The sequence below is a fragment of the Callorhinchus milii genome, unplaced genomic scaffold (genome assembly GCF_018977255.1).
Source record: "Callorhinchus milii isolate IMCB2004 unplaced genomic scaffold, IMCB_Cmil_1.0 Scaffold1178, whole genome shotgun sequence".
Classification (NCBI taxonomy): Eukaryota; Metazoa; Chordata; class Chondrichthyes; order Chimaeriformes; family Callorhinchidae; genus Callorhinchus; species Callorhinchus milii.
In genome coordinates this window covers 6,299-19,888 of record NW_024705919.1, presented here as the reverse complement: position 1 = coordinate 19,888, position 13,590 = coordinate 6,299, and the positions used below count along the sequence as shown (strand labels likewise).

The window sequence follows — 13,590 nt, the reverse complement described above, 5'->3', positions numbered from 1 at the left end:
GGTGGGGGGGGGCGGGGGATGAGAAGGGGCTTTCTCTCTCTCCTGGTGTCCCGTCCGACAGATAAAACCGCTGACTCGCTTCACGGCTGCTTGCGGGCACGTGGCTGTGCGCAGACCGGGCTACCGCCTTCGCCCGCGAAACGTACAGTCACTACACTTTGCAGTGAATCCTGTGAAGCGCTTTGAGACAATATTGCTGAGAGTTATTAATAGTATTGCTAATATTGTGCGTCACAGTTAAAGAGAAGCTGACAGCAGACCCAGACAGCGAGATCGCCACCACAAGCCTTCGGGTTTCCCTCACGTGTCCGGTGAGTCAGTCTAATTTGCCCGGATTAAGCTCTCTCCCCCCCCCCGCCCCCAACATCCCCTCTCCACTCCCTGGCCTGGCTGCTCTCTGTTACACCCCCATCCCCCGAGTCACCCCCTTTGCTCGTGTGAGTGAACACGCTGAGCCTGCCCTCTCCCCACCCGCCTGACACACACACACACACACTGGTGAGAGCAGAACCTCCGGCTCCTTTCTCCTGCCCGATCCCTGTCAAGTCCCTCCCCCACCCCCCGAGCCCTGTCTTGCCCTGTTCTGCCCTCCCTGACCCCCACCCCCCCCCCCCGTCAACAACAACAACTTACATTTGCATAGCGCGTTTCACATTGCGAGGACATCCCAAGTCTCTGGAGATTTCTCAAGGCACTGAGCGCTCTCCTGCCCCCGTCCTGCCCCCCTGACTCCCCACCCCTCGCCCCCTTACAATCTTACCTTATCTCGGCAGCTGGGGAAGATGCGTCTCTCCATTCCCTGCCGGGCGACCAGCTGCTCACACCTGCAGTGTTTCGACGCGGGCCTGTACCTGCAGATGAACGAGAAGAAGCCGACCTGGGTGTGCCCCGCGTGCGACAAGAGGGCACCGTACGACAGCCTCATCATCGACGGGTAAGTGGGCACAGATCTTCGCTGCACTTCTGGAAGCGGTGGGGTGGGGTGGGGGGGGAGAGAAAGAGAAAGGAATTCCACCCCGGATTAAGCTCTCTTCCCCCTACCCCCCAACATCGCCTCTCCACTCCCCGGCCTGGCTGCTCTGTGTGTGTGTGTGTGGGGAGTAAGGAAACTTGCCTAAGGTTTTGCCAGGTCCTGACCCGCCCAGGAACCGAACCTGGGTCCTCTGGCTTGCGAGACGAGCGCGATAACCCCTACGCTTTGCAGCGAAACTGTGGGAGGCGCTGGCGAAGTGCAAAGTGCTGAAGGACGGGTTGTGTTGCTGTTACGAGGATGGCAAGAATAAGGCAAGGATTAGCTGCTGTCACGTCTGGTCACTCACTCACTCACCCTCCGTCTCTGTCTGTCTGTCTCCTGCTCCAGGCTGTTCATGGAGATCCTCAGTTCCTGCACTCACTGTGACGAGATCCAGTTTAAGGACGACGGCTCCTGGTGTCCGATGCAACCCAAGAGGGAGAAGGAATTCTGCGCAGCCTCCTACACCCGCACTGATGGTAGGTCTGGCTCTGCCCCTCACCCTTACACTCTGTGTGTGTATACACACCCACACACTGTGTGTAACAAACGCTGTGTTTGGCCCAGGAACTGGTGTTGTGTACAAACGTTCTCTCGGGGACCGTCGGTACTTCTCAAAGAGCAACAAGAGCTCGGAGGTGATCGACCTGACGCTGGACAGCTCCTCCGACGAGGACGAGGATGAGAAGCCGCCACTCAAGAAGCTGTGCCCGGTCACTGCCAGCCTGGTGCCCTCAGCTCTCAGCAAACAGTGAGTCTCACCCACCTCGTCACGTGAGGGGGAGAGGTTGGGGGATGTCGGAGGGTGATGGGGGGGGTGAGGGGGTGGGGGGACAGGGGAGAGGATTGAGAGGGGAGAGTGAGGGTGGGGGAGGTGCTGAGGGCGTGGATGGGAGGAGGGATGTGGGGAGGGGAGGGACCTCAAACCCAGGACCTCCTGACCCCCGGGGTGAGCGTGTGTGACTGATCTGACCTCTGAACACCACCAGGGTCGTGAACCTTCACCACGAGCCATCGTCAGTGCTTCGCCGGCCACCCGTCACCTCGGTCAGCGCTGACTACCTGTCTTCCCTCACCATCCCCGAATACCACCCGGCCTACCAGATACCCACCCTGCCCTCCGACATACAAGGTGGGTGATTGCTGGGGGGGGGGGGAGAAGGGAAGGGGTGGGGTCAGTCAACAACAGCTGGCGTTTGCACAGTGCCCGTCACGTGGGGCAGACGAAGCGCTGTAACAGCAAGTAACTTGAAGACGGGGTAAGGTGGAGGGAGCAGTACGGATAGGGAACGACAAAGAGTTTTGGGGCGTAGTGGTTGAAGGCACGGCCGCCGGTGGTAGAGAGGAGGGGATGAGGGACAAGCAGGAGGCCAGAGCCAGGCGAGCGGAGGCAGCAGGTGGTGGAGTGGGGGGTAAACAGGTCGGAGAGGGAGGGAGATTAATCATGGGGGTTTGGGTGTCTGGAATGCAGTGGGAAGGGGGTGTCTGAATACAAGACTCCAGTCTATCATTGTCCCCCCCCCTCCCCCCTTTCTCTCCCACAGGCTTGGAGCTGTTTTCCTTCCTACAAGCAGACAATCAGGTATGTCTCAACTCTCACGTCATTTATCCTCATTGATTCCACACTCCCAGGTCAGGGTTACAGACACAGTAACACTCCCTCTACACTGCGTCCGCACTCCCAGGTCAGGGTTACAGACACAGTAACGCTCCCTCTACACTGTGCGTCCGTCCACACTCCCAGGTCAGGGTTACAGACACAGTAAAGCTCCCCGTATACTGTAGTAACTGTGCCCTGTTTTCTCTGCTCCACAGCACCTCAGCAGCTCAGTGATCAGCCACTCGGAGGAGGAGCAGGACCTCCTGCGCTCTCCCCTCAGTCAGTTTTTCCAGCTGAGCTCCTCGGGCTCCTTCCTGGAGCCGGTGCTGATCGCGGCCAGCAGTGCGTACAGCTCAGGCGCTGCTCGCCTCAGGGACCCCCACACCAGGCCGCTCGGAGGAGCCATCCAGGACATCATCTCTTTGGACTGAGGGAGTGGAGCGAGTCCCAGGCCCCCTATTTTCCCCCCCCACCCAATGTAGGCCGTACTGTCGTGGGGGGACGGTTGGGGGTTGGGGGGGTGTGGAGAGAGAGAGAGCGCAGGGCTGTGCTACCTGCACTGGAACAATACAGTGTCTTGTTATTTAGGAGGGGCAAATGGCTCAGTCTCCTGTATAGCTCCTCTTCCCAGACTGCAGTCTCCCCTCCTGTTCCCTGCTCAATCACTCGGTGGCGATAGCGAGCAATGCAGCCAGGACATGCAGAGCACAGGGGCTGTGGGTTCGACCTCCCCATCACTGGGTTTACGTTGGGGTGGGAGGGAGCAAAGGAATGGTGGGAGTTAGAGTAGAGAGCTCCAGTGGGGGAGCGAGCACCAGCACAGACACCATGGGGAGAGAGGGGGGAATGGGGTAAGAGTAGAGAGCCCCAGTGGAGAAGGGGTAGCTTTATCCACAGAACATCACAGTAATGACTGGGAAATGGTGGCGATGGGGGACAAACTGCAGTGACTTCCTCACTGATACCAAAGGTGTTTTTTTTATCATAATTATTATTAGTCATAAGTTGTCACCAACGAAGCCTTGAGGTGAGGATAATTGAGGGGGGGGGGGGAGGGGGGAGTGAGTCCCTCACATGGTGTGTAGTGACTGACCCATATCCCAACGACTGATCGAACAGATCCCTCTTGCTGCCACTTTGGGACATTTCCAACCTGTTACGAGCTCAAAAAAGGGGGGAATTTGGGGGTTGACTTTACAGTCTGGGACTTTGGGGTGGTTTTTGTTCACTCGCTGTTCTGATTTTCCCCCAACCTGCCCACTCCCCTTCCCCCTCCCCGCCCTCTCCCCTTCCCCCCTCCCCAGCCCCATTTGATCTCGTCCTTTCAGAAGCCTGTAGCTCAGTGGTTAGAGCACTCGCCCCGAAAGCGTGAGGACCCGGGTTCGATTCGATTTCCGGGCAGGTCAGGACAAGGCAAAACCTTAGGCAAGTTTCCTTACCCCACACAGACACACATACACACACACTCGCCTCTGTTTACCAGCAGTAAGTAGGAACCCGCTTCTTAGTCGAATGGGGGTAATAATTCCTCCCCCGAAAAAAATATGGTCACTCAATGCACGACTGTTTGTGGCACGCTTTCTTTTTATGCTTCTTTCTCTGTCTAACAGCGAGTGTGAGTGTGTGTGTGTGAGTGTGGGGGGGAGGGGGTGGAGAGAACTATATTCATTGTACAATCTCAGTGCCAGCCCCCCAATCACCAAGACCCTGCTGTGAGCAGAGATGAGAGAGGGAGCGAGAGAGAGAGAGAGAGAGGGGGAGGGGGAGAGAGAGTAAATGGAGGTACTCCTGTATTCGGTACTCCTCTTGGTACAGAGAACCCCTTTGTAAGAGATTCTTGTAAAAAAAAATTAAAAATGATATATTTTCAGTTGTAGCATTTTAAAAAAAAATTATATATTATAACAAAAAAAAAAGCTATTTCAAAGACTGTTGTTTCTGGACAGTCACCGATTCCTCCCGGCCCGACTATTTATATATTTAATCCTTTTCAATCGGTTCCTGTAGAGTGAATAACCCTGACCTGGGAGTGTGGACACACAGTGTAGAGGGAGCGTTACTGTGTCTGTAACCCTGACCTGGGAGTGTGGACACACAGTGTAGAGGAGCTTTACTGTGTCTCTAACCCTGACCTGGGAGTGTGGACGCACAGTGTAGAGGAGCGTTACTGTGTCTCTAACCCTGACCTGGGAGTGTGGACACACAGTGTAGAGGGAGCGTTACTGTGTCTCTAACCCTGACCTGGGAGTGTGGACACACAGTGTAGAGGGAGCGTTACTGTGTCTCTAACCCTGACCTGGGAGTGTGGACACACAGTGTAGAGGGAGCGTTACTGTGTCTCTAACCCTGACCTGGGAGTGTGGACACACAGTGTAGAGGGAGCGTTACTGTGTCTCTAACCCTGACCTGGGAGTGTGGACGCACAGTGTAGAGGAGCGTTACTGTGTCTCTAACCCTGACCTGGGAGTGTGGACACACAGTGTAGGGGGAACTTTACTATATCTCTAACCTGCACCGTTTCTTGGGGAGTGAGCCAGTGAATGGTGGGAGTATTTACAGTTCCGGCTCATTCTGTTTTATAAGAATATTGTACAAATCTCATTAAAATGAATGAAAGGTTTGAATGTATTTAGTTTTTAATTTGTTGGGTACAATGTGGCACTGTGTCTGGTCTCTCCCCCCACCATCGTCCCTCTGCAATCCTCAGTTGCTCTCTCCCCCCCCCCCCCCCACAACATCTCCAGTCCTGCCCCCCTCCCTCCCCACCCTCTCAAACCCGTCTCTCTCTGATGGCTATTGCTCCTGTTAAACAGCTTGTGCTCCACTGCTAGCTCACCCCCACCCCCCCAGCATTGAGAACACACTCTGTCTCTCACACTCCCTCCCTCTCTCAGTCTCTTGCACTCTCTCTCACACACTCCCCTCCCTCCCTCTCTCGCACCCTCACTCACTCGTTCTCCCTTACACTCTCTCTCACTCCGTCTCTCTCTCTCTCTCTCTCGTTACACCTTACCGCCATCGCAGGTGGTGACCCGGGCCTTAAAACAGTCACAATTTGAGACTGTTGATGACATTGCTGTAGGGACTCTCTCTACGTGTGCTGCTCCCGGCAGAGACTAAGCCAGACCTGGAGAGCGAACTTGGTGCCAGAGCTCACCCTCTCCACGTCATGTCTACCCCGAGGCTCCTGGTTGAGCAGCGAGGAGACAGGCAGCTCTGCGTCCTGTAGCTTGTCACCACGGAAGACCTTCACCCTGAGGAGCGAGAGAGAGAGAGAGAGGAAAACTGAGACGCGTGAGGGGCTTTGTTCCTGTCCTCCCCCGCTTTCGCGGCTGTTTGCGGTGACCTCTCACTGCACAGATCGCCTGCCTGCAGAGCACGCAGTCACTACACGTTTACCGCGAGACGTGGGAAGCGCTTTCAGCCGCGCTTTGCTGGCAACTCACCACAGTGTGGCCGGGAGATCGGTGCGGGCTCTGCCGGGGGAGGTGTTGCCGTCGGGCGTTGCTACGATGGCCTCGACCAGTCGGTGCTCCAGCCAGGCACAGGCTCCGACCTCCTCCTCACAGGGCTGGAGCCGGGCCTGACAAACCAGAGAGGAGAGAGACTGAGAGAGAGGGGGAGAGACCGAGAGAGAGGGGGGGGGGAGAGACCGAGAGAGAGGGGGGGGAGACCGAGAGAGAGGAAGAGAGTTGGGCTGGAACCCGCTTGTTAGTCGACTGGCGGATCACTTTCTGGGGGTAATAATCCCTTCATAAATAGATAACAACAATTTGGTCACGCAATCCACGACTGTTTGTGGGGCCGTCGCTGTGCGCAATCGGCTGCCGCATTTCGTCCACAAAATACAGTCACTACACGTAACAGTATAGAATACCAATAATAATCCTTGCATTTGACCCGGCGCCTTACCGTGTCGTCGAGACGCCTCAAAGCGAAATGACTGTGAAGCGCTTTGAGACGTCTCGTCGACGTGATAGGGCGCGAGGATTATTATTATTAATAATTATTAATATCATTGCTGTCGGACCTGCAGTTGTTCGTGTCTCTGGGTGGATCGGAGCAGCAGATAAACCACAATGTGGTGTCGCTCTGGTAACCCTCTGCTCAGCCTCGGTGGGTACACAGACTGTGGAAAAACACAAGCCGTCAGGGTTAGTGTCAAGTTTAGCCCCGAGTCTCGCAGCCGAGAGAGAGAGAGAGGAGTGTGTGAGAACGATGGAGCAGAGCTGCCGCCCTGTGGCAAGACTTAGGTTTGCAGGTGCCACGTCTGGTAATCACACGCACACCCACACGCCTTCATGTCGGGTTATGGCTCGAAGGGCAACACGGTTCTGGGGTCTGGCAACGAGCAAAGTGTGGGGGAGGGCACAAGGGATGCTGCATTTCCCTTCTCCCCCCACACACACCAGTACCCTGGCTGTCACACAGACACACGCATGCACAGACACACGCACACCAATAACCCGGCTGTCACACACACACACACTGACCTCCCAGAGCCCCAGTGTGCTGACTGTGAACTCTCCAGGTAACAGCTCCAGTCCTGTCTCCTCCTTCAGCTCCCGCAGTCCCGCCTCCAGCAACTACAACAACAACTTGCATTTACACAGCGTCCCTCACGTGGGGTAGCGCCCCGGAGCGCTCGACAGTGGCGGAGTTTGACCCCGAGGGAGGGGGGGAGGGAGGTGACCGTAAGCCGATCAAATGGGAAGGTCTTTAGGCGGGACTTGAAGGTGGGGAGTGAGGGGGCGAGGCGGAGGGATTGAGGGAGAGTGACAGACTGAGGGGGTGTTAGTGTGAGCCGGTGTGACGGACGCTGTGTGCGGTTACACTCTCCTCCGCAGCCTTCACTGCTCTTTACCTCTTCATTCAGCTCCACATGGCCACCTGATAGAGACAAGAGAGCACATCAAACACTGCGTCCACACTCCCAGGTCAGGGTTAGAGACACAGTAACGCTCCTCTACACTGCGCGTCCGTCCACACTCCCAGGTCAGGGTTAGAGACACAGTAACGCTCCCTCTACACTGTGTGTCCACACTCCCAGGTCAGGGTTAGAGACACAGTAACGCTCCTCTACACTGTGTGTCCACACTCCCAGGTCAGGGTTAGAGACACAGTAACGCTCCTCTACACTGTGTGTCCACACTCCAGGTCAGGGTTAGAGACACAGTAACGCTCCTCTACTGTGTGTCCACACTCCCAGGTCAGGGTTACAGACACAGTAAAGCTCCTCTACACTGTGTGTCCACACTCCCAGGTCAGGGTTAGAGACACAGTAACGCTCCTCTACACTGTGTGTCCACACTCCCAGGTCAGGGTTAGAGACACAGTAACGCTGCTCTACACTGTGTGTCCACACTCCCAGGTCAGGGTTAGAGACACAGTAACGCTCCCTCTACACTGTGCGTCCGTCCGCACTCCCGGGTCAGGGTTACAGACAGAGTAAAGGAGAGATAAGGCCGGGTAGTGGAGCTGAGTGAAAGAGAGCAGACTGCAGGCCGGTTCGGACAGACTGGCTCTGGGAGTGTTTGCTGTTACCTGGCGGGACCCAGATGTTGGGGAAGCTGTGCAGATATGCTGCTCTCCTGGTCAGGAGGACTCTGTCATTCAGGGACTGCAGTACCACAGCCACTGCCACCTCCACTCCTCGGGCACAAGTCAGCGTCCGCCCTGGACGGGGAAGAGAGAGAGTGAGGTTTAACCGCTCGTCGAAAAGGACGGCAATGTGGGGGGTTGGGGGATCGAACCCACAACCTCCTGAATCGGGGGTGAGTGAGAATGACAGGGAGCAGTGGGCAGTCGTGCCAGGCTGTGTGTGTGTGTGTGTGTGTGTGTCTCTGCCAAAGGATTTGTGAGCTCAGATTCTTACTCAGTGCCCGCGAGTGGTCTGGATTCCGAATGCCTTTGGCCCGCAGTCTCTGCAGTAACGTGGCTGACGTCAGCTGTTTGACCAGGTAGACGGACACCGAGTAGTTCTGTGTAAAGGGAAAGCACAGCAGGCGTCAGTCACCCACTGTGAAAGCCCGAGAGAGAGAGAGAGAGAGAGAGAGAGAGATGCAGAGAGAGAGAGATAAGAGAGAGCCAGCAGAGAGAAAGAGTCAGAGATATAGACAGAAGGAGAGAGAATGAGCCAGAGTGAGATACAGACAGAGGGAGAGAGAGACGGAGCAAGAGCAGACGGAGGGAGGGAGACAGCAAGAGACAGTCAGAGATGGAGAGATAGACAGAAAGAGCCAGAGCGACAATGACACACACACAGCACTGTGTTAACCCTCAGCGTGCCTTGCAAGGCGGTGTGTTAACCCTTACCCTGCCGTACTCCGAGGTCCAGTTGACTGTGATGGTGTTGGGGACGGTGGCTGTCATCTTGACGAGGGAGGTGATGTTGATGGCTCGGCTCGGCCTTTTCGGCTCCACCCCGTTCTTGGTGGGAGGCAGGTAGCCCTGGGGGCAAGAGGAGGCGTCACTCTCCCGGCCCCACCCCACCCCAGCCTGCGCTCTCTCAGCTCCGCCTCAGGAGTCAATAGGAATCCTTGCATTTGACCCGGCGCCTTATCACACCTCCGAGACGCCTCTCAAAGCACTTCTCGGGATTACACTGTAAAAGTGTAGTGACTGCGTGTGTTTTGTGGGCCAAAAGCAGCAGCCAATTGCGCCCAGCGACGTCCCCACAAACTGAACTGAAGTGACTGATGTAATTTGTTTTGAAGGGATTATTAATGCCCCTCCCCCCCCCCCGAAAAGCGATCTGCCAATCGACTAACAACCTACTTACAGAGGCGTGTGTGCGCGTGTGCGTGGAGTAAGGAAACTTGCCCAACATTGGTTAGAGACTCCGTCCTTTGGACGAGACATTAGACCCAACTCCCTCCCCGTCTGTGCCCTGTTCAGGTGGATGTTAACAATCTCAGTTGGAAAAAGGGGAGGAAGTTTTTCTATCTCTCTCTCTCCCCCACCACCCCCCCCCCCGACCACCACACCTACTCACAGGTAAAGGACACAACTTCCCGTTCACTTTCACGTACAGGTTGGGGGGAAAGTAATCTTCCTGGGGACAGCTGGTCTCACACAAACAGAACCTGAGTGAGAGAGAGAGGGTGAGAGAGTGTGAGAGTAAGGGAAAGAGTGAGAGCGCATGAGAGAGGGTGAGTAAGAATTGATAATAGGGCTAACACCACAGACACTCACACATACCCCTGGACGCACACTCACACACCCCCTGGACGCACACTCACAGACAGCCAGTGGGCACTGACCTACCTGAGCTGAACCTGCACTGTGTAGTCACCTTTCGCTCCCAGTAACAAGTCTCTGTAAGAAACAAAACAACGCCAATCAATCAGTGGCCGCTTGCCCTCCAAGGGGGGGGGAGCAAAAGGGTGGGGAGGGGGACGTGAGTGTCTCACCTGGAGGAGCAGATCTGCTGAACCTGCTGTGGAGTCAGTGCAAACGTGACATTTGCCTCCTCGAACCTCTGGCTACTGCTGGAGGCTGGGGGAGAGGAGAGAGAACTTGTTACACGTCTGAAAAAGGTAATCATTTCCCCCTTCCCGTGTCTGCCGCCCCTCCCCTCCCACCACCTCACAGCGTCTCTTTCCCTCGCCTTACCCACTCCCTCTCCCTCGCCTGCCCCGTTTGCCTCACCAGCTCTTTCCCTTGCTTTGACACCCCTCTCCCCCTCCTCGCCCTCTCGTCTCTCTCGCCCTCACCCCCTCGCTCTCCTCCTCCTCTCTCCCTCACTTCACCCTCTTTCTCTCCCTCCCCCGCCCCTCTCCCCCTCACCTAGTGTCGTCGGCCTGATCAGCTCATCGTACAAGTCGTAGAAGGGCAGCCTCTTCACGGTGACGTCGGGATGGACCGGGTGTGCGGGGGGGGGCGAGAGCTGAGACAGGTCCACCTCCCTCTTCAGCACCAGCAGGCCCCGGGGGGAGAGCAGCGAGCCGGAGGCCTGGGGGACTGAGCCAGACGAGACATGATAGTGACGCTGAGACACGGAGCTCGAGGACAGAGGCAGCCCCACCGTGCTGGAGGAGGGTCTCTCATTCGGCTGCACGGACAGCACCGAGAGATCCATCGGGGCCACGGGCTTGCGTGGGAAACGGCGCCTGTACAACTCTTTGATCTTCATCTGTGCCGCTGGACTGCAGCCAAACTTCAGCATCTGAAAGACTTTGCTCAGAAGCTCGTGTTTCCGCCCACTCTTGTTTCGACCAGCGAAGCCCAGAAGCACTTGTAACTCGGTCACTCGAAAGCTGGTCACCATGTGCTGGAGGAGAGGGAGGGAGATAGAGAGAGAGACTGAGTGAGCGCGTGAGTGAGTGAGAAGGCGTCAAGGCCAATCTCAAACATCAGGCTACAATCTCACACTTGACACACACCTTAGGCAAGTTTCCTTACTCCACAGACACACGCACAGGCATACACACAGTCAGTAGGAACCACCCGCTTGTTAGTCGATTGGCTGTGCAATTGGTTGCCGTGTTTCACCCACAAAATAAAGTCAACTCACTTTATTCTGTGAAGCGCTTTGAGGCGTCTCGAAGACGTGATAAGGCCCTATATCAAATATAAGGATTGTTATTTTATATATATACCGAGGATTATTATTATTATGGCAAAATATTAATAATGCGTTGTTAAAATTATTAGTAATTATAGTTATTACTGAATGATATTTAATAGTTATCATTAATGATTAAGGATATTTATTCAGGTTCTACTATGTTATTGATATTTATAAGTTATTACTGAGTTATTATTGATATAAAGCGATGGTTAGAAGTTATTGTTATGGATTTGTTATTAATGATTAAGGGCGTTTATCATGTAATAACAACATAACATTAAGTTATTGATATTTCATTTCGTCCACAAAACACACAGTCACTACGCTGTACGGCGTGTCCCGTGAAGCGCTTTGAGGCGACTCGAAGACGTGATCGGGCGCCGGTCGAACGCCGGGAGGGGGTTATTATTTGTTGATGGCCGTAAGTAATTATTAATTATATTCATTATTTAAATTACGTTCATTGTTTTTGATTATATTTCCTATTATTTCTTTACAAATATACATATATACATATCATTTATTAAAGTTGGCAAAGTCCGGTCCTGCCGGGTCTCGAACCCGACTCCCCCGCGGGAGGAGCGCTGTTGCCAGACGCTGGCGGCAGCGGGCGGGCGGGAGAGTGGGCGGGAGAGTGGGCGGGAGAGCGGGCGGGAGAGCGGGCGGGCGGGAGAGTGGGCGGGCGGGCGGGCGGGAGGCGGCGCTGTTGTCGTGGCTGAGGCTGAGGCGGCTCCGAGGGCCGCTGTCCGGCGCCGCTTCCTCGCACCCGCCCCGGGAAGACCCGCGCCCGTACTCCCTCCCACGACACCAGCAGCCCGGCCCCGGGTCCCGAGCACCCCCCGCCCGCCATGTCGCCGCCGCCGTCCCCGCTCCCGTCTCCTCACATAGGACCCACCTTCAGGTCAACGCCATCCGCCATCTTGTGCCATTTCTTCCTCCGCTCCTCTCCGCGCCGAACCTCCCGGGGGCGTGGCGTTGACGTCATCACGCACGGCAGCGTGGGAGGGAGGGGGTAAACACCAGATCACGTGGTGAGGGAGTGACAGAGGCGGGAAAGCTGTGGCCATGTTGTCCATTTGAGGGGTGTGGAATGTGGGGGAATTGGGGGCGAAAAAGAAGAGCTTTATTATCGTTAGTCACAAAAAATGGCGCCCTTCGCCAACCCGCCCCCAACAAAGACCCAGACCCGGGTCCCGTACGGTGGAAAACGCCTCGGGGGGAGATGGCCATCCAGTCTCAACCCAAAGAGGCGGCCATTTTGTTTGCAGCGAGTGCTCACAAACCCCGAGGGTGCAAGGGAGCGGTTTAAACGTGGGTGGGGTGTTGGGGTGGGGGGGGGGTTTAGGGTCACCAACCCTCCAGGGATGATAGGTGAATCTCCCAGACGCTGCTGTGAACGAGACGGGAGAACAATCCGAGGGAATTCTCAAAATGTCTTATCAAATGGTGAATCAGCTTTGTTCCCCCCCCTCACACGCCAACCCACAGCCGGAGACCCTGCAATCCGGCCAGCGTTCGAAACATCAAGACAACGCGCACTTGCCCTCTCGCTCGACTGTCTTATCGGTCTTCCGGCGCCGTGACTGACGCTAAAGCGCTCCGGGAACGCTCCGCTGCTTCAGGGACGCCATGCAAATGCTTCTCGTTGTTATCTCACGGCCGTAAAGCCAGCGACTGAACGCAACCCCCGCTCACGAGCGATTGCAGCGTTTTGCACTCCCGAAAAGGAAAGGAGACGGCTTTCAAAATGGATGATTTGTGCGTCGCTCTGTCTTGAAATGGTTTTGAGAGAGGCTCAGTCCTTCACGGAATTACGTCATCGGATGAAAGTTGTGTTATCCTCACCTCCACCAGAGGGAACCAAATACCAACATTTGAAACAGTCGACGAGAGTTTAGGCTCAAGGGATTTCTGAGAAAGTGTTGGAATAATAAGTGTTCAACACCAAATGTCTCACTGAGCATCATGAGGGGGGAATCGCTGTCCAGTGTAGTGACTGTATTTTGGAACCAAACGTGGTGGCCATTTTGGCTCACAGTGAGGTCCCGCAAACAGCTGGGGGAGTGAACGGGTGATTAACCTGGAGGATCATCGGCCAAGGACACAAGGAGACAAACTCCGTACCCACCCCCTACCCTCCCACCCCACCCTGACAGCGCCACGGGAGAACTTTAACATCCACCCAAAAAAGGTAGGCAGACAGACGGGGAGCTCGGTTTAAAGACTCATGCGAAAAGGACGGCACCTCTGAAGATGGGTTAATGTCTCCCCACCACCGCCGCTATTGGCGGGCACGGTGGGGGCTTGAACCTCTACCCTCCTGGATCAGGAGGTGAGAGCACAAACGGCCAAACCAGGCGGACATCTGATGTGAATATTGTAAACAGGGAGGGTGTGTGTGTGTGC

At 55.5% G+C, this 13,590-nt stretch overlaps 2 protein-coding genes across 2 annotated transcripts; one reads left to right on the top strand and one right to left on the bottom strand.

Annotated features, from left to right (window-relative positions):
- The first annotated feature begins 9 nt into the window (after nucleotides 1-9).
- Nucleotides 10-3,112, top strand: LOC121852739 (E3 SUMO-protein ligase PIAS1-like). Its single transcript, XM_042346633.1, has 7 exons — nucleotides 10-311; nucleotides 774-934; nucleotides 1,361-1,491; nucleotides 1,580-1,763; nucleotides 2,002-2,144; nucleotides 2,557-2,594; nucleotides 2,828-3,112. The coding sequence occupies exons 2-7, from the start codon at nucleotides 783-785 to the stop codon at nucleotides 3,041-3,043; spliced, it is 864 nt and encodes a 287-aa protein (XP_042202567.1). The 5' UTR covers nucleotides 10-311; nucleotides 774-782; the 3' UTR covers nucleotides 3,044-3,112.
- A 5,375-nt stretch (nucleotides 3,113-8,487) lies between these two features.
- Nucleotides 8,488-12,141, bottom strand: LOC103174112 (E3 SUMO-protein ligase PIAS3-like; the record flags this gene model as incomplete). The annotated part of the gene is given in 7 exon segments (XM_042346632.1): nucleotides 8,488-8,593; nucleotides 8,928-9,062; nucleotides 9,607-9,697; nucleotides 9,879-9,929; nucleotides 10,025-10,109; nucleotides 10,401-10,884; nucleotides 12,080-12,141. Coding segments are annotated over 7 exon segments (976 nt in total), but the record flags the coding sequence as incomplete, so codon positions are not given.
- Nucleotides 12,142-13,590: the final 1,449 nt, after the last annotated feature.